This window comes from Rhea americana, unplaced genomic scaffold (genome assembly GCF_003343005.1).
Source record: "Rhea americana isolate MKP2758 unplaced genomic scaffold, rheAme1 scaffold_4, whole genome shotgun sequence".
NCBI lineage: Eukaryota > Metazoa > Chordata > Aves > Rheiformes > Rheidae > Rhea > Rhea americana.
In genome coordinates, this window is record NW_028186534.1 from 4,965,305 (window position 1) to 4,988,539 (window position 23,235).

General features: G+C 42.7%; 1 protein-coding gene across 1 annotated transcript in view; it reads right to left on the minus strand.

Annotated features, from left to right (window-relative positions):
• PREX1 (phosphatidylinositol-3,4,5-trisphosphate dependent Rac exchange factor 1) overlaps positions 1–4,359 on the minus strand; it is a 103,209-nt gene extending 98,850 nt beyond the window's left edge. Inside the window, exons 1-3 of the mRNA XM_085314251.1 lie at positions 4,269–4,359; positions 3,053–3,120; positions 2,873–2,944 (exon numbers count right to left, since the gene is read on the minus strand). Of these exons, the coding sequence (XP_085170377.1) occupies positions 2,873–2,944; positions 3,053–3,120; positions 4,269–4,359 (231 nt within the window). The remainder of the gene's footprint in view (positions 1–2,872; positions 2,945–3,052; positions 3,121–4,268) is intronic.
• Positions 4,360–23,235: the final 18,876 nt, after the last annotated feature.

Below are 23,235 nucleotides of genomic sequence, written 5' to 3' on the forward strand. Positions count from 1 at the left end.
GAAGGTATTTCCCTTGGACTCCTCCTGCAAGCTTGCTGTACATACAGAGTATGCAAGTTGTATCCTTGTATTTGCTCCCCTCTCACTTCAGGAACACTGGGATACGGCAGTCTGCACCACTGTTAATGCATACTTGTGTCTCATAGCTCTTTTCTGGCTCTGAATAAATTAACGATTCCAACACACTGAGTTTGCACTGATGGTCTCTGWATAGCTTCTTCAGTCCTCCAAAGAAAGGAAAATTTCCAGTGCGAATTCTAGCAGAATGTTCCATGGTTCCATTGCATGGCTGCAGCTGAGGTGGTGATACATTAGTCTCTATCTGCATGGCTTCGCCAGAAGCTGTGCCAGAAGGAGATTAACAAGGAAAAAGAAAGCATCTGTTAGGGCTGACTTTGTCCATCAGAAGCAGTCTTGGGGCAGTCTTGGGGGGGGGGGGCATTTTTTGGATCCAATGAATATCTGTGTAATCCAATATATTCTGTGACGGTCAGCACAGCTCTGTTTGCAGCAGAATTCATACATAACAAGAGTTATTTGAAAATCAAGAAGGCAGAGACACCTTGATTGCATTTGCTTCTGTATCTGATAAACAGTTACCATTTTGAAGCGTCATGCTTGGAGAATTTACACCTGGCAGCTTGTCTCCTCGCTCAAGTTGTACTGCCTTCACTCTGCTGGATCAGTAAACTGACAGTAGTGCCCTGCTGTGAATGTAGTGTAATACTAACATATCAACAGAGCTATTGCCATATGGAAAATAAATAACCTGTAAAGAAGTCTTTGATGATACTGCTGCATCAGCTGGGATAACTGTTAGTCACTGGAGTACTTAAAGAAACTGGGCCTGGCATAAGACTCAATGTGGCCATTCTGGAACAGGACATAGTGGCCAAGATTTATAGAAATCTCCAGTGCTTAGTGCCAGCTTCAGGAGAAACCTGCAGGACTAACACCGAAAGTATTATCCCAGATTATCCTAAAAAGCAGTTTTTCTTTTTGCTTAGAGGGAGTGACTGCCAGAATACCCTGGATTTTCCTCTAGACATTTCCACTGCATGAAGGAGGGAGGAAAAGACAGGCTTTTCTTTACATAAGCTGCCAAACCTTTTATACATCCTCCTCAACCATCTTTGCCGCTGTCAACCAACCTCACAGCTCACTAGTGACTCAAGATAAATAATATTAGCAGCCAGAGTTACCAGAAGTCCCAGCAYAGCACCACTTGCTCTGTCTCTATCAGCAAGATTTGGCAACGGGAAACAAAGAAAAAACACCTCTTGGCTACAGGAAAGACAATGAGATTGGGGTGGAGGGGGAAGATAACATTGCCTCTGGTCAAGAAAACTGCGCCTTTGTGATTCTATACCAACCAGCAATAAGGCAGGTCCTTTACCAAGAAAGAGAAGCTCTGCTATTGAAAGCTGGGTATTGTAATAGTAAGAATTAATGAGGCCTCATAATAGACTCTCAAAGGCCCCCCCTCCAGGCACTTCAAGAATGACAGAAAAAGAAAGGGGTTCTTCCCCAGGGAAACGTGATGGACCTTCAAATATAAATACATTTAATCAGCAGAGAAAATAAGGACTCCTCTGCATGGGCTTTGTGGGTAATGAATCTGATTACATGGCAGTCATAATAAATACTCATTTTGATGATACATGAATAATAATAGAATTAATAACTTTCATCAACATTCTTAGCTATTCATCAAGTCAGCAAAGGGTTGTGTAGATTCATTTCTCACCTGGAACATATTTTTTGCACACTTTTCTGCATACAGGATCCACTATCACTAATGCTACGCATTCAACATTGTAACACATCTCAAGTAACAGCGGCACTTCTGGGCAGGACAAGCAAGTTGTATGGGCATTTCGGCCATGGACCTAAATTCCTACTTTACTCTGCCACCAGCGGTAGTCTCAGTCGTGCTCTTGTCTACTTCTCTCTCAGACATCTCTGAACTCAGACCGTAGATGGAAGGTTCCTGTGAGCAGGGACTTCTAAGTTTGAAGACAGAGAGGCTTAGCTCCACAAAGCTACCAAACCGTTCGCACACCTGCTTGCTGCCACCCCCTTCAGATGTCAGTCATGCAATACTACAGCATCACTAGCCTGCAGAATGAGTAGCAGTATAGTAGAATCTCTATACATTCATGTAATTGAGTACATAGAACAGAGGAACCTATCTTTGGGAAACACGCCAACCGYAGTGCTGGCTGGTGTGACATACCTCTTACTGCTGGGCCCTGTTCCCATTAATGTAAAGGGCAAAGTCTCCGCTGATTTAGGATGTGTAGGATTAAATATAAGCCCAGTAAGCGAGCCCCTAACAACAAACAAACTACATCCTATCCCACTGGCCATGAAGTTTCACATGCATATGTGTAGAAAGACAGTTTACATGAAATTACTAAAAGCAGAGTCATTTGTAAAATGTTTATGAAAATAAAACAATAACAAGTAATCCTGTGACCATAGGCAGTAAAGGAGCAGATGCAAATTGGCTTACTGGATGCTGCCAAGCAAAACTTGCATTCCTTGCCTTTCCTTCAGTAAAGGCACTGAAAAGTCTCTGTCCTCTATCCATCATCGTTCTTCACAAATCTTGCCAAAATTTAGTATCTCTGACAACACTACACTGTTATCAAATTTTACTGAAACTAGTGGGATGAAAAATTGCAGGAAGATGACAGGTATACAAATGGGCAAACAGGCTGATAAACTGATGACATGATCTTTTCTTTAGGGAACCAGTTTAATAAGTGTCAATATGACCTGAGGACATTTGATTTCTATATCCCTCAATCTAGCCTTTCATTCCATATCCTTYTGCCTGCCAAAAAAATCAGGATAATGGAAGAAATACCTTAACATTCTCCTCTGTTATGTGCTTCTCAGCTTTGTCCACAGCATTCTGGCGGATTCGGTGAAGAAATGCCTGCAGGGAAAAAAAAAGATTATGTTCAAATGGCTTGATACAGTTTGATTTCCCTCCTTTATACCCTCTGGCTTCCCATCAACACCCAGTCACAGTGTGGCTGATTACCTTTAAGACCAAAAGAATGTAAACATGCACCAAATCACCACCGTGGCTCCGAGTCTCCSCTGCACTCACTTTGTAACACAAAGGACATTGTTAGGTTTTGCCTGGCGATAAATGTCTTCCCTTAGAAGCTCTGCTGAACTTTCTTAGACTTAATTATCTGTTACTACCAGTAGACCACAGAGAGGATCTGTTTGTTTATTCCCTTGAAGGTTTCCCCTCTCTCTAAGAGGCAGCTGTTAGGACTTGGGGAAGCAGAGTGCCTGACGCACATCAAGATGTATGTCAGCAAAAAAAAGACTGCAAAGAGCAACAAAAGGACATTCATGCTGCTGGAGCCGAGGCACGTCAGAGCTATGGGCTAGGGTTATGGACAAGTTCAACAGACTCAGTGCCTGGGGGAGAGAAATGGAAATCTCTAGGCAGCGCCTGGGACACACCATCCTGTTCGCTGTGTTTCATTTGTCTACAAACTCAGGCAAAACAACGCTGGGACCTTTCACCTAGGCTGGGTTTCGCCTTCCCTTAGAACTGGAGAAGTTTGGCTTTAAATGACAAATCAGTGAAAAGCTCCAGGCCACACACAAACAGACAGTGACTCGAATACCAGCCTTTAAAGCCTGATTCCGGCTCCTGGAAGTGGGGAACTGCCTGCGTTTGCACCAAGCAAACAGAGCCACAACGCGAAGATCGGCGCGAAGGATTTAGCAAAGCCCACTATGGGATTGCTACCTCCGCTCTCCCTGCAGTAGCCCCACTGGCTAAAAGGCTCTTCTGAAGCGAGGCCCTCCCCAGGCATCAGCAAAGAGAGACGCAGGTACCCGCAGGGGAGGCTGAAGGGAGGCCGGTGAGGACAGAGCTGGCCGCGACACGCTGCATGACCCATGCAGGCAGGGGAGAGGGTTTTCCTCTCTGTCCGTGTTAGCGGTTTCTAACTTGCCTCCCACACAAAGGGTCGAGCCCCAGAGAGTACTGTGAACAAGGAAGAAAGGAACTTTTCTTATCCACCTGAGACAGAGAGGGGAAGCGGGTTATTTCTTTATATTTATGGTACAAAGCAGCTTTGTTACAGCCTGATAATGAAAGGCTTTCAGAAGCTGAAGCATTCTGCAGCCATGTCCAGCTGACACGGTGCACACAGCTTCCCCCCTCGCCCCCCGCTCTGTTGGGACCGGCGGCAGCTTGCAGTACGGGGGGAAGCAAGGCCACTGAGCCGAACCGGGGGCTTCCGGCAGGCCTCTGCCTCCAGCGCCTCGTCGGAGGTCACTGAACGGGTCCCTCTCGCCGACCTGCAGCACGGAGAGGGGCATCTCCCCCCGCGGGCCCAGCCATGGCTCGCCGGCACACGGCAGCCACGCGGCCGTTAAGGGCCAGGCACCACTAACGAGCTGACTTACTGAGACCACAGACCCTGCATCCGTTCTGGGTCCTGGATTCTCAACCTGCGTTTTGTGAACAAATTTCAAGGACTATAACCACGTCGCTGCGCTTGTACTGCTGAACAGGAAGGGGATCCTGGCTAGACTCCAGCTAGATACGGAGAACTTGGAGCAGGTTGTGCGCACTCAGAAGTCTGAAAAATCCTGAAGAGAAGTCTGACAAATCTGAAAAGCCCTCCTTTACAGGACTACTCCTTTAAAAGAGCAGGATGGGTTTGCCAGTGGCGGAAGAGCCATTTTTTAAAGCAGCAGCCAGTCTACCTTGCCAGTAATCTGGCCAAGAACTGCTGCAATGTTAATGTACTGCCCAGCACCTTGGCAACAGTCAGGGAACAGTCTGAGATGAAGCGTTCAGCATGATTTGATTAATGGCAGCAGGACTGACAGGAATAGTTGTTGCCCTCCCACTTCAGCACTGGGTGTGATATCTGAGCATTAATAATCAGGCACCTGATTTATACGAAGTAGCACACCAAAAGTCACTCGTTCTAAGCAGATAAGCCAAGCAGAGACTTTTCCTTGCTTTAATCACATCTCTGTTTGGAGACAACAAATCCAATCGGAATGATTAATTAATCCACACAATTAGCAGCTCCACTGGTGACTAATATTTACCTGCATATTAGTCCCAGTATGTTGGGTCTAATAATAGAAAACTGGTAAACAGAAATGCAAATCACATTAGCTGTTACAGGCTAGTCAATAAAAAAGCAGAGTCTGTGCTAATTTAAAAACCAGCTTTTCTGTGATGCTTGTCTGAGAAGATCATTTAATGTGTGCCTGAAAAAGGGAGAGAAGGAGACAGAAAAATCAAATAGAGAAACAGAGAGAGGCAGAGAAACAAGGAGAGAATAAAAAGGATGAAAGACCTAAGTGGAAACAAGAGAGTCAACTTTGTAAATAGTTTGCAAGTCTCTCACATCCTCTGATTTGTCCTGAGGTACACGAACAACAATCTCTCCAGTAATAGTAAAACAAGACAGTGACGAGAGATTTTCGTCCTAGAAATTTAGCAGTCAACTTTCCAAAAAATCTAAACTTACTGGATGCAGAACTGTTTGTTATGAGTTTTCAATACCTTCTCCTCTGCAAACAGAATCTTTGGCAACACAGTCATTCAAATTAGAAAGCATGATACAAGTTATTAAACAGCAGCTCAGAGAGCTAATGTTGCATGCCTTGTTCACATGACAACACCACTTTCCTTCCAACCTTCTCCTAGCTTGGAAAGAGCAGCCCTTTTCCCAGAGATATGGTTCACAGATTTAGGTCAGCATTTCCCAGACTTCTCAAGCACAAATTTTTGTGTTACCAGTTTTATCAGGCTCCAGGCTTATCTGTACCAATATCATCTCTCTACTCACCTGATGACACAGATTTAAATACCCATAACACGAGCAGCATGTTGCCCTCCTTGGGAAGCATAGCTGCAGAAGCAGATCAACTGATTTATCTGGAAAAATCAGATGAGTATTTGGGCCTTGGAATGAGAAAGACTATGAAAGTAGAGAGAGAGAAGCATTTTAGAAAATGTCATGTCCATATTTCATTTATATTYTAGAGTGCCTTCTTATTAAAGAAGATGCATTTGAAGGGGTGGGGGCTCTTCTGGCTATCTAAAAGTTTCAGTGATGAATGCTGTTGTCTGCTCTCTCCGCCTGCTCCATCCTCGTAACTCTATGTATGAATTCAAGTGGGTCCGATCCCTGCCACTTTCCATGAGTAACTTCCAGGACCATCTTTATCAATATAACTCTCTTCATCTACAACACCTCTGATCTCTGCAAAACCCAACTCATGATCCTCAAGGGCAAGATGGGGAAGCGCAGAGGTCAGCTTTCTCGGCAGCTGCTGCAGGCCTGTGGAAATCATTTCTAGGATACAGCAGGATGATCGTGAGCATTTATCCTCTGCAATCAAAAGTACAACTCTCTTGTGTGACATCCTGCAAGTTTCCCACACTTTCAAACTATCAGAGATTCAAGGAAGGGCAGCAGCTTATGATATAGAATATACTAGAGCAGCAATCACACATTAGATGGGAAAGTCATTCTGTTAAAGAGCTAGGAGAGAGATGAACAGGCAGCAAAAGAAGATTCTGCTCCCTCATATCTTCTTGTTGGACATTTGTCAGGACTGCTGCAAGGTCAAAAAATTCACAAAAACTTGACAGATGAAAAAGATAGCAGATAAAAATCTGCCACCTTCTCTTCTTATCCCATCTTGCCATTGCTCTCTTGCCATTCTTCGTGTTTTCCTGTGCTCACGCTGGGCCACACCAGGTCTCTGAGCAACCCAAGCTGAAGAGGGGACTACTGTCAGAAAAGGGAGAATGACTGGCAGACCTCACGGGTCCCGAGCAAAGACGGGTCACGGCACTGGGACAACACAACGTACGGAAAGAAATGGAAAAYCAGATTGATAATTTTCCTTCTCCCAGCAAAGGCCTGTAAAGGTCTCATCTTCCACACGTGCATGCTAATCATTAGGAAAACAGCCTGCAGAGGATTTTTGTTTAAAATTCTGCTGCTGCATCAACATAATATTTATTTGTGCASTATGACTTCTTACCCTAGAGGTCTGCCACTTCCAAACTCAGCAGGCTATGTCTGATGCTCCTCATGTCATGCATAAACACAGTTTATGGTTTATCTTATGGTACAAATGCCTTGCAGGATTCAAGCAAATCTATAACACATGCAAGTGAGTGGATTGAAATGCTTCCTTTCTGCACCATGTCATACTGGGTAAGTGTATATATACATATATAATGCCTGGAAAAACAGCCATTTCCCTCCAGCAAAGACCAAGACAAACACAGACAAATCTAGAATGAAGTTCAGGTACAAAAGTTCATATTACCACTAAGTATTTTTAATGGCTTTTTTTATGCATTTTTTTAATGTTCTTCAGTCTACCATGTTTACAATCCAGTGTCACAACGAAACCTTGTTGCTTTGAATTATGGACCTCTGAAGCACAACCGCCTGAAACATTTGGTTTAAGGARAGAATCTACTAGTCAGAGTTGTTCTCACATGCAACAGACTGAATCAACTGGGATTTCTCCCAATTGCTTTTCAAATGGCCCTTGCTGAACTTTGACTTGTAGCTTTAAATTTGTTAGGAAAATTAGTGTTTTTACCACCTTCTCTCTAGCATAAGTTAAGTAACATATGGCAAATACTGAGATGGGGCAGTGATAGCTTTAACAACTGTGGAGGAAAATGTACCTTAGCATTTAGTTATGAGTYTTCTAACACCTGGGAAATATTTGTTTTTCTCCATGGTGAGAATGTAACTTAAGATCTAGAAACCCTTCCCATTCCTTATGGGTCCCCCTGTGAAGAATGTCTACTTTTTTCTTAGTGGCATCTGTAAAAGGCACCCTAGGGAGTAAACGTGGATCTTTCAAAAGAGATGAGAAAGACAGTCACAGCCTTCCCCTTTCACCGTCATGGAAGCTGCTAGTACAAAGTGGTAATTACAAGAGCTGCGTTATTTCTTAGTGTGTTAAATGTCTGGGGGAAGAGAAACTGTGTACCAAATGGCCTCTGATTTCCAATATCACTGTTTTACAGGCATATGGAAAAAAATAAAGCAAGAAGCATCTTCTTACAGCTTTAAATACTAGATCCAGAAAACTCAAATCAGATCCTAACATTTCCAGATCATCCTTCTGATCCTACTTCACAGAATATCTCAACTTTCTCATGTCTATGTCCCCAGTATAATAACTAGAGTCCAGTGGTTAATGGTACCTTCTTTATATGATATGCTCAAGTCATTAAGATTCAGCTAAATGATGAAGATGGAGGAAGGGTCTAGTAATAAGACAATATAATAATGAATTACGTGCACTGTTAGATAACCAGTGGAGGAATTTCTGCAGAAATAAGACCAGATCTCTTTCAACAACAGACACATATCAAATAGGTCAGCGCCTACTACAAATCAATGTATCTACAAAGGCAGGCAACTTCATATGCCATTTCATCAGAGGAAGGAAAGCTCTCTCTCTCTCACCACAAACCACGAAGAAAGCTTGTTAAAACTGCATCTGCAGTTAGAACTACTTCTGAAGCATAATACCGCCAGCAATACTTCCAGACAAGTAATTCTTATAACCATGTTCAGGGCTAAGTTAACATCTAGCAAACTAGCTCTCTTTGCATTGAAAAGAATCATAAAATATRTAAGTAGACAGCACAAAACTTCATGAGTAAACTATCTTATCATACTGAAACACATATAATTTACCAAACCTAAGATTAGCGCGAATGAGAAGTAAGAAGAATGAATGAACACTTGCAAATACAGGGCAGAGTAACTGTAAATAAAATGACGGAGCAGAGGCTCAGACAAAGAGACATRCTAACGTCCCTTCTCAAAATACAAATCTGCCTAAGGCAGATACTTCCTCAAATGTTCAGAAATAGCAAGAGATTTCTGATTAAACAGCAAGGCAGGCAAACTGAGCACAACCCAAAGGGAAACGAAAGGGAGAACAGAAACAGACACCATTACTGTATCCAAAGAAGTGATATCTGAAAGCACAATCCTGCGAAAATTGTTTTCTAAACAGGTGACTGAAATTTCATATGGGCCTTGAGAGAGACATGAATTTTGTTAACCTTGTCAGTAATTAGCGCTGAATCAAAATAAGTCAGAGACCTGGACGAGCCTAGTATTTTCACTACTGAAATGAGCAGATTGCTTTACGCTTGTRCAAGCAACTGTTCCGGGCTCTTTGCAAGTGCAGACACATAGCAGTTCTGATTCCAGAAGCAAAAGAGAATGTGCTCGGGGTAAAAAAAAAATGAAGAGGTTTGTTGACCAATGCATTTCCTCCTTTGACTTCATCACTAGCATCTTCACCATGCAGCTACAGCAAAATAGTTATGTCTTAGTCCAGCTCTGACAGTCCAGGGCCTGTCATAAGGATATGAACAAGAATCTTAAAGGATAATTTCACTTTCTTTTTCTCATCGCTCAAATGAATGCTGCCATTAAATGTGGATATCAGATATACTTTTGGCTCTGTTGCAGGGTCAGTTTTATACCAAAAAACTCAATTGTCTTCAACAAAGCTGCTGTAAAGTCCTGTGGGAACATGGCTCTACTGAAATATTTGGATGGTTTGAAACGAACATTTGCTGAAGTTTGAGTTTTAGGAGCAGGTGTATCCTTGTTCGCGCTACTCAATTGTTAGCTGTGGACTTCACCAGCAGGATCATGTTCTTTTGCYTTCTATCAGATAAGCAATTTATAACCTAAAGCTCTAGACAAATGACAGGAAACATGAATATCCTGCATCCTACATACTGCAGTTCTCACCTGCACTGAGGTCTGGAAGACAATACAGTAATCTCAAAATAACGCCACAATGACTCCCCCAGCCTATTCACACCAGAAAGTCCCGTTGCAAATTTTTTCTTTATTCATAACAACTAAGTGTGAATTTCTGTGAAAAAAAAAAAAAAGGTCTTTTGGTATTTCCTTTTAATCATACTGTAACTACCTGAATGCATTTCCTTGAACGCTAGCACAGCTTCGGGTTACTAATCAATTGGGAACCAAGTCATTTCAGTCTCAAGAGGACCTACTTCAACCCTGTTGTTCCAAGAGTGTGCTGCAGTACTGCACACTAGGAGCCTAAAGCTACTGAGGTCCAGTCGTCCTAGAGGAAGCTGAATGTGAGGGGTGCATGGAGTCATTCTTGTGTAAATTCAGACAATTAGTTCAAAAACCAGCATATAYGTGAAGAGTACTGTGTGGTTCAGATTTTCACTGGTACAATTTGAATTAGATTTGTGTAAATCAGAAGTAACTTCTTTCATGTTACTAATATTACATATGCAAAATGATGCAAGATTGAAGTGACTCCGCTACCTACAAAAATACATTACTGTGTGTCATACTATAACCTGGCAATCCAGTATTTGCTCATTGCTCAATTACTGGCTACTATATTAAGATTTCTATAAAAACATGTTCTAAATCATCATTTTCTGGTGAAGAAAGAAAAGACCTTAGGTATCAGATGAGTGCATTATAGTGAAATTCCTGCACAGAGTATTTCACATATGAAGAACATTTTTGTTTAGATCCTTCTGAAACAATAAAAAACCACAGCTGGGAGGAAGAGCAACTCTGCAAAAAGGAGCTCAGATCTACAGCCAAATTAATTCATCAGCAAACAGCTGAACAGGGACTTGCCTGGTAGGCAGAGGTGTTTAGTAAGAGGAAATAGCATTAGAAATATCTTTTATTGCCCTAATTTCAGGCTTCCTGTCTATCAGACTGGCTTTAAAGCCTCAAAGCTTATTGGCACATACTTATTTTTTGATCTGTCCCCTAAAGAGGAACTAAACTATTAACTAACCAAAATAAGAAAACAGAATGGAAGTCATGTATATGATGGAATATCAAACATATTCTCTGCAACGGTTCAGGCAGGCAGAGCTGTGGGCTTGCACCCCTGCCTATTGCAGAGCAGAATGTCAAGTTAACTCCACCGTGCAGTTTTCAAAATGACACTTCTTTTCCAAAGGTTACAACCCTTGCATAATCTTCGGCTGTATTAGACATGAAATGAGGYGAAATAATCATAATGATCACCTGTCCTCTGTGATAGGCATTTCACTACTTCACATAAGAGAGCACGGATGTTATAGCAGGAATCATCTTCTCTTACAAAAGATTGCACAAATATTTTCGAAAAAGTAGATTACAGGTGCAACTGCAAAGATCACCAGAAAACAAATGCAGCTTCAGTTACAAAAATCCATATGTAACACAGGGGAGAGATCTTCTTATCTGAAGCATACTGTTGAGATATCTTTTAAAACTATAGATACATAAGCAATAAATTTACCTATACATACCACAAAACCTCCACTAATATTGACAACTTAATAAACATGAATTAAGCACAGATTCTGGCAATTTGAAACCTCTTCCCCCTCACTTCTTAGTCTGACATATGATGAATCCTGATAAATACCAAATGAAATATGAAGAAGCATTCAGAAACTCAGCTGTTTAAAATCATGGAAGCGTARGAATAAAGTGCTCAAATAAACAAACTGGACTATTTCTTTATATATGAGATCAGARAAATGGCCACTATTTATGTAAACTATATGCCTGAGATATTCCCCAAAATCAAACTGATTTATCCTTAACARGTTTTGTACTTTAAGGCCCACACAGTTACTACCATGAGTGGCTGAGGTATCTTAAACCTGTCTTGCCATTGAGCGTTACATTGTGTATAACAAAGTTAGTGAACAACAGTTGCAGAACACTAGYATTGCACAGCACTGGGATTTTCAGGGCTGCTACGGAGTCACACCTTCCGGTTGCTTTTTACTTATCTTTGACTCTCCCGACCAGGGTCCACCACAGGATGGTTTGTGTCAACAAGCCCCTGTGTCATCTAATTGCACCCATCTAAAAGTTAAAGCCCAGCCTGAGTCAGTGATGCAGGCTCCCTCTGCAACTGGCAGCAAYGGACAGGCAACTTCACAGGATGAATCATTGCACACTAGAAAGATGTCTAAGGAAGGGAGGCTGAATTACCCTCTGGAAATGCCCGTCTCTCTCCATCAAGAGATATCCTGGATGACAAGTTTAGATTAGACACCTGACTTTCAGATGGACCAAGTTACATGAAACGACTTCCACCACTGCACTCTATTGCTGACTACCTTCCCTGCCAGCACCAATCTCCCAGCGTCCGCAAATACAAAATTGCAAGGCAAAGTGTGCAACTGAATCATTTCTAGAAGTGAACCAGTGTCTCTCAGCATGAATACGTAGGCACATGGAGGCACTGCAAGTTGATACCTGCAAAATTAATGTGCCCAGAAATTCTCAGCATGATAGTATTCTGGGATTCATCACAAATGAACAGATCTACTAGCACTTCCCTGAGAAAATAATTTACAAAAGGAAGCTCCAAAAGGATCCCAGACTGTATCTCTATTTCCAGCATACTGACGTTTACACCAGAATTCTGCAACAACAAAAGAGGTCAGATCAAATTCATTCATGCATTGAAGATGAAGGAAGGTGAAACCAAAGGGAAGTGAGAGTGAAATATGTTGCCCTGTTTCTCACTCCAAAGAGAGATCCCTTTCTTAAGGAGGGTTTGTTTTCATTTGAATTACAAAAACCTTTTTGTGAAGTGAAAGAGAGGCTGGTGCTGCAAAGGGGCCCAGTGTCTCTTTTGTACCATTGGACTGACCTCTGCTACCCCCTCCTCCCTTCTGGTCACTAATATTTGCATCTTCAGGCAACTGGGAGTCTGAAGCTCTCAATTCTTTTCAGGGTCCAACAAAAGCTACCTTTTTCGTTTTTCAAATCCCTCAGAACTCATTTCCTCGCATCTCCTGTATCTTGTCTCTCTTTACCCTTCATACTCTCCCTCTTCTCCAATGCTACCTCTGAACTGCTTCAAATAATCTCACTACTATAGGTATATTGTTTAAAAAACAACAACAACAAAAAAACTTCTTTGCAGCAGTCCCACAACCTGAGCAAGCTCTTCTGTGAATATCTATCCCTGTACTACTCTGGCGTGCTCTTAAAATCATCAAAAAACAAACTTGTTTGGATTTTCAAAGGAATCTTAAGAAAAACATGTGCCTAACTCACTTAAGCCCTTGGAAAATTCTCCCTTTTCTTGGTCTCTTCATGCCTGCCTTCCTGTTCTACAATCACAAGATGACTTTCTTCTTACTGCATCATGGAACTCTGCAAAATGATCTTTTGTTTGAACACTGTGTTTTATTTTGTTCCTCTTATGCAGAGGACCAAGTCCTGACAGGCGTAGTGTGTGCTCAGCCTTTCCTGCTCATTTTAACAGACATTTGCTGTAGGAGTAAGGGCCCAGTAAACACTAGATAAAGCCTAAGGATTTGACCCATATTATTTACTATTCACCATAACTGAAATAAGCCTGCAGACTGCAGCCAGTTCTAGACCACTGATGTCTCCAGCTACAAAAATCCTACCAGCATCAAGGAATATTTAATCATGTTTCAGGCTCTACACAGCTACTGTATTTTCAAAAGGGAGATAAAAGCATCAGAGTGACCAGGAACATCAAATGGTCCCGAAGACACTAAAGTCCAGATGTTAAATGGAATTTCTATCAAAACTTCAAATTTCTTCTGTTAATGTTTCAAGCTTCTGCCACAAGATAAAGAGCTGAGAGATCAGAAGGATTATTCTCTCTTTCCTACCTTTTCTAGTGAGTGGTTCTTACCTCAGTAGGTAAAGGTCACGGAGAATAGATAAAAAGCTAATAAAAACGTTGAGTTTTTTTTCTACTTTATACTCAATTTCTTTATGTGTGTCAGAAGTTGATCATTTCAGAATCAAATCAAAGTTAGTAATTTTCCTTCAAGTGGAAGGACAAGCAAACAGAATTGCCAGAATCTGCAGAGGTGCGAACCCGTGAAACCTCACTGACCCGCATGTGAACAGACTAATCTGACAGCCTGGCCCTCAGTCTGCCAACTCAGTCTACGTGACAATATTGAATAATATAAATTTTCAAGCTTAGATTGAATCTCTGAGCTAAGTGAAACAGAGCAGTTCAGCTTACTGCCATCAGGTTCACTGACAATTGCTCTAAATTACGTTGCAATCTACTCTGGGCCCAAGTATCACGATCTCAGGTGACCCACAAACTTGATCTACATTTCAAACATGTAACAAAATCCCAGGTTTCTATTTCACTAGGAACATTTTGTCGTGTCCAGCTGATATGTACTTAAAAGAGTCTCAGAAGTCAGTTTAGCATCAGACATTGAATCTAAATATTGAAATTGCTTCTATGAGTCCCTGTTATTTTCTTAAGGAGATGTCTGTCCTGCATATGTAAGTGGCTAATAAGTGAAATGACAGTTTCCCCTGCACTGTGATTTACTGACCCAAAAGGCTGGGTTTGTATCAGCTTTTGTGGTCAAACTCCTCAATGCATATACAACGCATAGATAATGGTGCTTCTCCTTCAGGTGTGCACACATTGCAGTTTTCTCAGCGGTACCGTTCCATCATAGTACCAGAAAATTAGTTTCAGTTTTCTAACATGATTCTTAAGTTTAAAAGGACCCAAGTTGACTACAAGTTGACTAAACAGAATTGTACCTTCTTGGTTGCTAAAATTCAGAGCTACAAAAGAATCAGACAAGATCTCAAAATAAGACATTTCACCATAGAGAAGGTCTTAGAAGTATTTCACTAGGACCTATTTATACACTCGAAGTTTCCTTTTAATTAGTCTTTAGCTGATTAAAACTAAAGACTAATTTATTCAGCTGATTAATTTATTTAACTGATGTAAAATGTGAAGCACTGGTATCTATAGGTGCCTTATTCACACAACGAGAACCGGAATTGAAATTGCTGCAAATCCTGCTGAAACTGTCCTGATATCCAGTGCGTGCTCTGGCCCCCAGATTTCAGGCAGCAAGTAACAACCACCGCATCTAACAGCCTCCACGCAGATATGCTAGACCAGGCGCAGAAATGGGTCAAGGGGCTTAAATTTAAGATTTCTAGTTTAGAAGTATCTGCCTGCACAGCAACTGCAGGCCCTGCTCTGGGCTCCCCTCAGCTCCTTACGAGCCGCAGCGGGTCTGTGCCGGTCCCCGGGCAAAGGCTGCAAACTCCCACGGCACTTTTGCTCCTTCAGAACTAGCAACCGGCGCTCAGGTGCTGAACACAACCGTCAGCATACCTGGCCTTTGGCGCCTGAAAGTCCCGGCTGGCAAAATCTGCTGGGGGGCCTGCGGAGCGGCGGGGGGAGGCACCAGCTCCACGGAGGCCCCGCGGCGCGGGGATTCTCGCCGCCGGAGCCCCCGCACGGCGGCCGTTTCCCTACGGCCYGTGAAAGGTTTCTAAGAACTCCAGAGCATGGGAAAATATGTGACTGGGTAAAAAGGCTGAAGGAGGAGCAGAATCGCAGACGGCATTTAGGCATCCGGGGGGAAGGGAAGGGAGATAGAGGGAACCGGGCCTGTCCCAAGCCTCTTCTGGTACAAGCCGGRTGGGCTGTTGTTCAGGGAATCCAGGAGAAAACCATGCGGACAACACGCAGCTCTGCCTCTCTCACCGGCGTGCCGCGGATAACGTGCTTCACGCAGCCTGGGCCRCTGGCAAGGCGTGAACTGCCCACGAAGCGCTCCCTGCTGTGAATTCTCCCACCTCATAAAACGAGGAGTTCGGGCATGTCTAGTTGTGGGCTACAGGATTAACCTTCTGTAGGTAGATGGAAACAAAAATGAACATCGAGAAAGACACTGATCTGAATTTTCACCTCCTGCAAGCAAAGGCCACGAGACAGGGTGATGCAGCACCCCCGAAATCAGTGAAAGCAAAGGGAGGCTGCCAATTTACTGCCTTTAAACACACTGCTGGTTATGCCACACTATATGTCATTTGGGAAGATAAAACATCTATTTACAGGGCTACCTTCTTCTGTATTTTTACTACATAGTAAACATTTCTCTGCATTCTAATTTCATAATTCACTAAAGAATAAAACTGTAAATAAGAGTGAAAGAGTTAATTATATTTTTGAGGAGTGATTCTGGCCAAGTCAGATGGTAGACAGAAAATTTATGTTCAGTGAGATGTTTATAGGGTTTTGGGCTTTTATTTATTTATTTATTTATTTAGTATTTACTTTGCAAACTGCTAGTCACTGTGGCATGCTTCCCATCCCAGTACACAGTTGCTCTTACCACCATAGCAATGACTACTGCTAACTTCAGAGTATATTTGTGCTGTAATAGAGATCCTGAAATCAGTTTATTTTCAGCTGGTTTTGGTACTGCGAGCAGTCTACCAGGCTTCTCAGTGGGACAAATTAACTCAAACTGAGCTCCACATTGCTGAGGGCAGGCTGCTTCTCGTTTAAGGTTAGCTTAAGCACCATCATGTTTCTCTACAGGTTGCAACATTGAGATGCCTRAAGTCATTAAATGCTGCATTCTACACTTCTGTCTGTTCATCTCTTCATATCTGTTTTTGTCTTTATCACCATTTCCTAATTGATCGCTCCCATCACAACATAGGACCATTAAGTAGCTTTCCATCAAAGAAACTAAGCCATAAATTACTATATGTGATAGTCAAGCCACTGACAAACATGTAGCCTGTAAAGCCCAAGAACAGATATATATGCACCAGAAAGTTTCACAGATACTGACTTTAGTAAGGCCTTATTTCAGGAGGAAAGTAGTCCCATTCTGTCTGTGGAAAAGGGAAGAGRAGCAGAGAACATCACAACTTATCCAAGGCAACACATAGCGTCAGTGTGCAGAGCAGACTTGTGATTCCCTGTCCGGTCTGATCACCAAGCTCTCCCCAAGCAAGTACAGCAAAAGAACTTGCAATAATGAGCTAGCACTTGATGAGCCTGTTCTCTCCAAGCAGTCAGGCTTTTTCACCCAACTTTGGATTCCATAAAGCCAGGGAGTTTTGGTATTTGCTTCTGCTGTGCCACGACTTCAGCTCAGGAGAGGTATTTCCATTTCAGGGCAACACAGACAGGAAATACTTCAAAATTTGACTAAATCTAACTGGGCAAAAAAGGCTGTTCATTTAAAGCTTCTTTTGCAAGAAACCTGACACATTTATACTTCCTACCACAGAAAAGAAAGGAACGCAACCTCCGAGCTGCTGCTTTGCATGCAGCAGCATCCAGCCCTCGCACACAACCTTCGCTTATGCTTGCACATAGAGAAAGTCCGGCTGCACACGCAGCTGCACCTTGCAAAATCTGCCCTGTTACATCCGCAGTTATTTACACACACACACACACACACACACACACACACACACACACACACCCCAAAAAAAGAAAGGGGGGGAGAGAAAAAAAAGAAAGTGTGTTCTTTCACATTTTGGTTTAAAAGAGGAATTAGAAAAACTAACCTCACCAGCACATTTTTCATCACTAGCCCTGAGCAGGAACAAACAGTTCAGCTCATGAAAAGTTGCTTGCTGAAAGTACAGTAGCTGATCTGAGCTGGCTTTCCAAACTGAGCCCAATCCAGCAATGTCTGCACCACTTTAAAGTGTGCACCATCTGAGCGCAGCTGTTCACGGTGATGGATACTGTTTTCCATCCATCTTTCCTACATTGGAGTAAAGTAGTCAGCAAAGACTGAACTGGACAAACAAGCAGGAGAAAATCCTCAGTTAGTTATGAAATACGATGCCAAATTTTTAACCAAACCAAAAATCTCCCTGGAGGCAGACAGTGTAGTTTATGGACTTGGAGGTTTTCTTTCTCTCTCTCAAACACGGCTGCACCCCTACAAGCTCTACAGAAGCAGCAGCCCACCACCACAAGGCAGTCTAGAAGTAATCTCTGTCCACAAAACACTTCAGACACATCCTAAGAGGGCTTAATCACATCAGAATTCCTGCCCACTTTCACCAACTCTGGGCTATTCAAAAAGCACCAACTTTAAGTGTCTAAATTCTGCACTGTATCCACTCAACAGGAACCTGCCCCATTCCTTCCCAGACATGTGGAAAATTATGACATTTTGCCAGGTCAAAGAGCTAGACAAGAGCACAGTCTAAAAATATCCTGTCCTACTGCCCCAAGCCAGCCAAAGAGCTGGTTTTCATAGTTCCCCTAAATGTACATTTTTTTTTCTGTGACAGATTAAAGACAAGCTCCCTCTCATTGTGGCATTTCTTCTCTGCACACATGTTCTTGCAGAACACAATCATATCACACAGTCTCAAACCCCAGCTTCCTCTGAATCAGAGCAAAGAATTAGACCATTATATTTTAAACATAAAGGGGAAGTTGAGAGAGAGAGCAACTTGCTAGCATACCCTGAGCTAAATGGCTCCAGCAAGCAGAGTGCCCTCCCTGGCATTCCCATGGCCTCTGACTTATTTTGAATGTTCACAAGGACGTACCAGTAGCCCTCTGGTATTCAGGAGGATGTACAGTGCTCCAGACTATGTATAGGCCATATTAGAAGGTCACCTTCACCAGAAGCTATCTTGGACTGACAGGTCAAATGTTTTGTGCTGTTAGGCATGGTTTATTGCAAATGCACCAGCAGTGGCGATTCTAATTTATGTATGTTCCAGAGCAGAGCTGAAATCGCAGTTTTGGTATCCTTTTGCTTTCTGGTGCAAGTAGATGAAAAAATTTAAAGGAGTTAGTAACATTTTAATTTTTCTAAAAGTAGCTTTGTGATCAGAACAGTTTGTTTAAAGTTTTTTGTTGTTTTTAAATAAAAACAGCTAAAGTTTGAGCTCCCTTCGTCTCAAGACAACTGCTCTACACTGTTGTGAGACGCAAAGCAGGTCCTGCTTATTCTACAGAAGATCTCCCCTCCCACACCCTTCTGAATGCAATCCAGCTCATGYTTCTGCAGCCTGCACTTTTTTGAGTAATGCTGCAGGTTGCTTCCTTGTGTGAAACTGCATTGCAGGAAGTATGATGAGCAGCTGCTTAGGGCCCTATTACCAGGGCAGTCCTCTGAACACTGGAATAGCTGTTTTCAAGGTAAGCTACTTAGCATCTGCACATTTGGAGTTAGGGTTATTTGTGCCTTTGGTCCCCCATTCAGGCTTAGGAATGGCGTTGGCACCAAGGACGTTGACCACTGCCTTCGTGCCAGCGCACCAATGGTGCATTTGCAGTCCGTTCATTCAGGCCTCCATCTTCTCCCATTTTTTCCCCTCAGCTTCCTTTTCATTAGGGGCTGTATCGTAGCACCTCCTGCCTCGCTAAGAAATTCATACAAGGAGATCCCTTTGGAGCTCACACTCCTGACATTCAGTCAGGGCAGGGAATCTCCATCCAAGTCTATCAGCATCTTCAGACACCTCAGACACTGTGGCACTACATTCCCCACTAAACCATTTCTACCAGTTCAAAGAACAAACCCCTAAACATGCTGTCAAAGCCCAGGTCCCCCCACCGCCCTGTGTTGGGCCAAAGCAAATAACTTATTTAACACTTCATCTATGGAGTTTACACACTGGATTGAATTTAGCCTTTGCAAGAGCCCTAACTGCATCTGTGAACCCAGCTGATTGCCAGTTACTGAGCACTCACACATAGCAGGGTTTTTATTTGTAATAAARTATTTAGAATGGAAAAATACGCCAGAATTTAATAAAAGCAACACTCTCAGATTGCCAATGACTCGTGGTGCATCCATTCAGATGCTCGGAATTCCCTACATAAATAAAGCTAGACTTTTAAGTTCCACCAATTAAATAAATGCCTGTTTTAACTCAGTTTTSTATTAAAACGGTAACCAATTTTACTTATACAAAATAAAGTGTGAGTGAGGTCCTGGATTGCAAGAAATAGGCTCCATTTGTGGATGTTTTTTCACACAGTTACTCTGTCTAAATAGCTGACTGTTCACAGAAAAAAACCATCCAATTTGCATACCTAAGCACAACAACAGCCTAAGCCAACTTAAAGCTAAACACAATTTCGTATGCACATTTTGCCTATCTGGCTTTTTAAAGGACTGGTATTCCCTACAGAAAATACAATGGGGATGATACCAAAATAGGGCTTTTGGGGGATAAGCATTTATAAAAATTACTCTGAGAGTTCAGAGTTGAATGAAAGACAGTATCTTTTCTAGATGGTTTGCTTCAGCCTCCCTGTATAAGAAAAGAACTCTAGATGCTCCATCAACTATCACCTCAACACAGTATCTTTTATTAAAAACTTTTTCCTTTGAGCCATGTACCAAGGTAAGAAAGTACGTTTAAATTCACCACAGATGGTGGATAAGCAGAGGGGAAGTAAAAGTGGGACTGCAACTCTTTCTTCTCTGCTAACAGCCCAAGCTGAGTTCCCTGCTCTCCTTGCTCAAGGGAATCGTTCTTCCCAGACCTGGAAAGAGCCCATCTTCCTGTTTCAATCTGTTTTGATCACTGCTGCCATTAAACACTGTCCTCCAGCTTACTATTAAATACAGCTTACTATGACTGGCCTAGCTATTAAAGAAGAAATACCAGACAGAAACAGGAGCGTGGTTCCACAAGCAGTTATAACTGAACTCTCCCTCTGCACCAGTCCTGGCTGCACATTCCTGCCCTCTGCCACGCACCAACACTGCTGCTCATGCAAATGGGCAATTGCAGCCTCACTGCAGACAGCCAAGTGAGGACAGGGCTACAATACTTACTCTTGACTGGATTTTATACATACACCCTTAAAAGCTCAGGATAGCCCAGTGGAGCAGGACAGTTGACCATGCCAGTGCCAAACATACAGGAGAATTTGCTACACTAATCTACTATTGTGTACACTTGCTTTTAGTCTGCCAAGTAAACAACAGAGGCTTACGGATTTCACTGTAACATCCTGTGGCTATCACCCCTGTGGGTGTGTGCATGAGAAGTGTTAACGAAGTGGCAAGTGCATGTAAGAAAGAAGTATGGCTTGATATTCAGTAAGGGGGAGGAGACAGTGCTTTTCTTGAAAATATTCAAAAGCAAAAAACACGTGTGTTCAGAGTTCAGTGTGAAGCCTTCTCCAACCACGGAAGCATAGAGAGTTTTGTTCAGTCCAACTCTATGGTTTATTCCTGTTAAAACAGCAGCCAGTTTGCTCTTAAAATAAAATGAGTAAAGGGTAGTTTGGCAGTGAAGAAGCTACAAACTCTGGTATCTTCCCCTTAGTGGTCTAAGGACCTTCCCTTTACCTAATAAGACTTCCCCAAGTTATTTCATGCAGTGCCCTTTGTTCATTTTCACTGATTTTTATCCTAGAGTACAAAGGGCTTCTGGAACATGGAAGGTATCTCACTCCATTCCTGTGTAAGCTGGAGCACAAAGCAGTGGGCAAAGAGTCAATAACTCTTGATGGGATGTTTTCCTCCTTTCCACATTTAAGCACAGGAAAGGCTTAGATATAAATTAGGTCTCACCTATGCTGAGGAATTGATTTTGGTTATGACCATCAGCAGCCAGACCCAAGTCCCTAACATACACATGACAAACGGCTGCAATTTCAGTTGGCATCGGAGCAGTTTGCTCTGGTTTTGTTAAGGAAGCCAGTGCAGCTGGAAGCGCTTGGTGCTCTATGAAATGGCTGCACAGGTGCAGCTTTATCTGAACCTCAGCATCACTCAGCAATGGCTGTGAGCAGGGCAAAATCATGGCTTCAGTATGGCCAAAAGCCTGACTTCTGCAATGTCCAGGGAGGGGAGCTCAGCCAAAGGAAAAGTATTCCCTGCCAGTGTCCCAAACAGGAAGCTGAAGAATGGAAGCAAACTTTAAAACAAGTGAAGAACCTTCAAGACACTTAACTGAACCGTGAAAAAAAAAAGACAAAAAAAAAAAGACATAGTAGAAGGCTTTGTAGAAAGAACAGACTAAAACCCAGATCAGCCTAGCACTCTGACATGAGCATCCCTGTCAACAGGAAAGTCATGCCAAAGAACATGGGCTTGCTCTTGCTGTCGGCCACCCACTGAAGACAGAAGTAGGTGACCAAACAGCTATGCAAAATGCCAAGAATAAGCATGTGATGTCAATAGAAGTAACTTCGTATTGATTTCTATCTATTCTTTAATTGCCCTCCAGAGAACCCCAAACCTCCTTCAAGACGACCCACCAAGACAAACACCTGCCTGCACGCCCTGTGTGAAAGGCCTCGCACCTGGAAATACATCACCTCTACGGCTAGGTGCCACTGTATGATTCTGACACTTGCTGTCTTAAGTTTTGATGAAACACACGTTCTGTCGCAGAAAGAGTGCCTCTTGATTTGAGCAGGACCTGTAAGATGTTAGCATCGCAATCCCTCCAGACACACCTGGCAAGGTGCCTGTTTTTTCTTTCTGTTATTTTCCCTAAATGCACAGTCCTCTGAGGCCATGCAAGTCACCTACATGGGAAAGGGCTGCTGCCTACTCCGATACTTTTCTAGTGACACTTGGATCTCTCCAGCTAGGAATCCAAATACTTGGTGGCTTGGCTTACTGCTTTGGAAAGCAACATATGGCAATTTGTGTTTACGCACAAAGGTCCGTATGTTGCTTCCTGTGCTATGAGTGCTGTGTTATGAGTCTTGTGTTATGACTTCTACCAACCGGAGCAGAAAACAGAAAAAGCAGCTTTTGGTTTAGCTGTTTGCTAAACAAACTGTATAAAGCCTCTTTATTTATTAAAGACAGCTGTAAAGCTATGCATGACCATGTATTTTTAAAGGTCAGTTCAGGTGGCCATGAGGAATCTGCAGTGAGTATCCATTCCAGAAGTTTCTGAAAGAAAGCAAATTGAGTAACAAGAATATATTCTATTTAATATCATTAGAATRGGAGAACTTTCTGGAAGAACAGGAGACAGCACCCGCCATATCAGAAGCAGGCACCTTCCTTCAAGGAAAGAATCTATGAACTTCGCAGCATGCCAGCATTTTGTCTCAGCTTGCGCCCTTCAGCGCTACAAACAGGTAAACAGGGCAGCATACAACTTCCTGCTTGGGGATTTCTCTCCAGCAACATAAAACAAGGCTCAGTCTGTGATGCACAGATTAGAGAGATTCATGATATCCTTTCGCTTCTTCCTCCTCTCCCCCTGCACCCCAGATTTCCTTTCTCTCCCTGTTCTGATACAGGGCTGGGTGCACTCCTATGGTGTACCTGAATGCTTATAGCATGAAAATACAAGTCTGAAAGGCCTCTTCAGTTTGCAAAGGTGTCACCAAAATTTATACTAT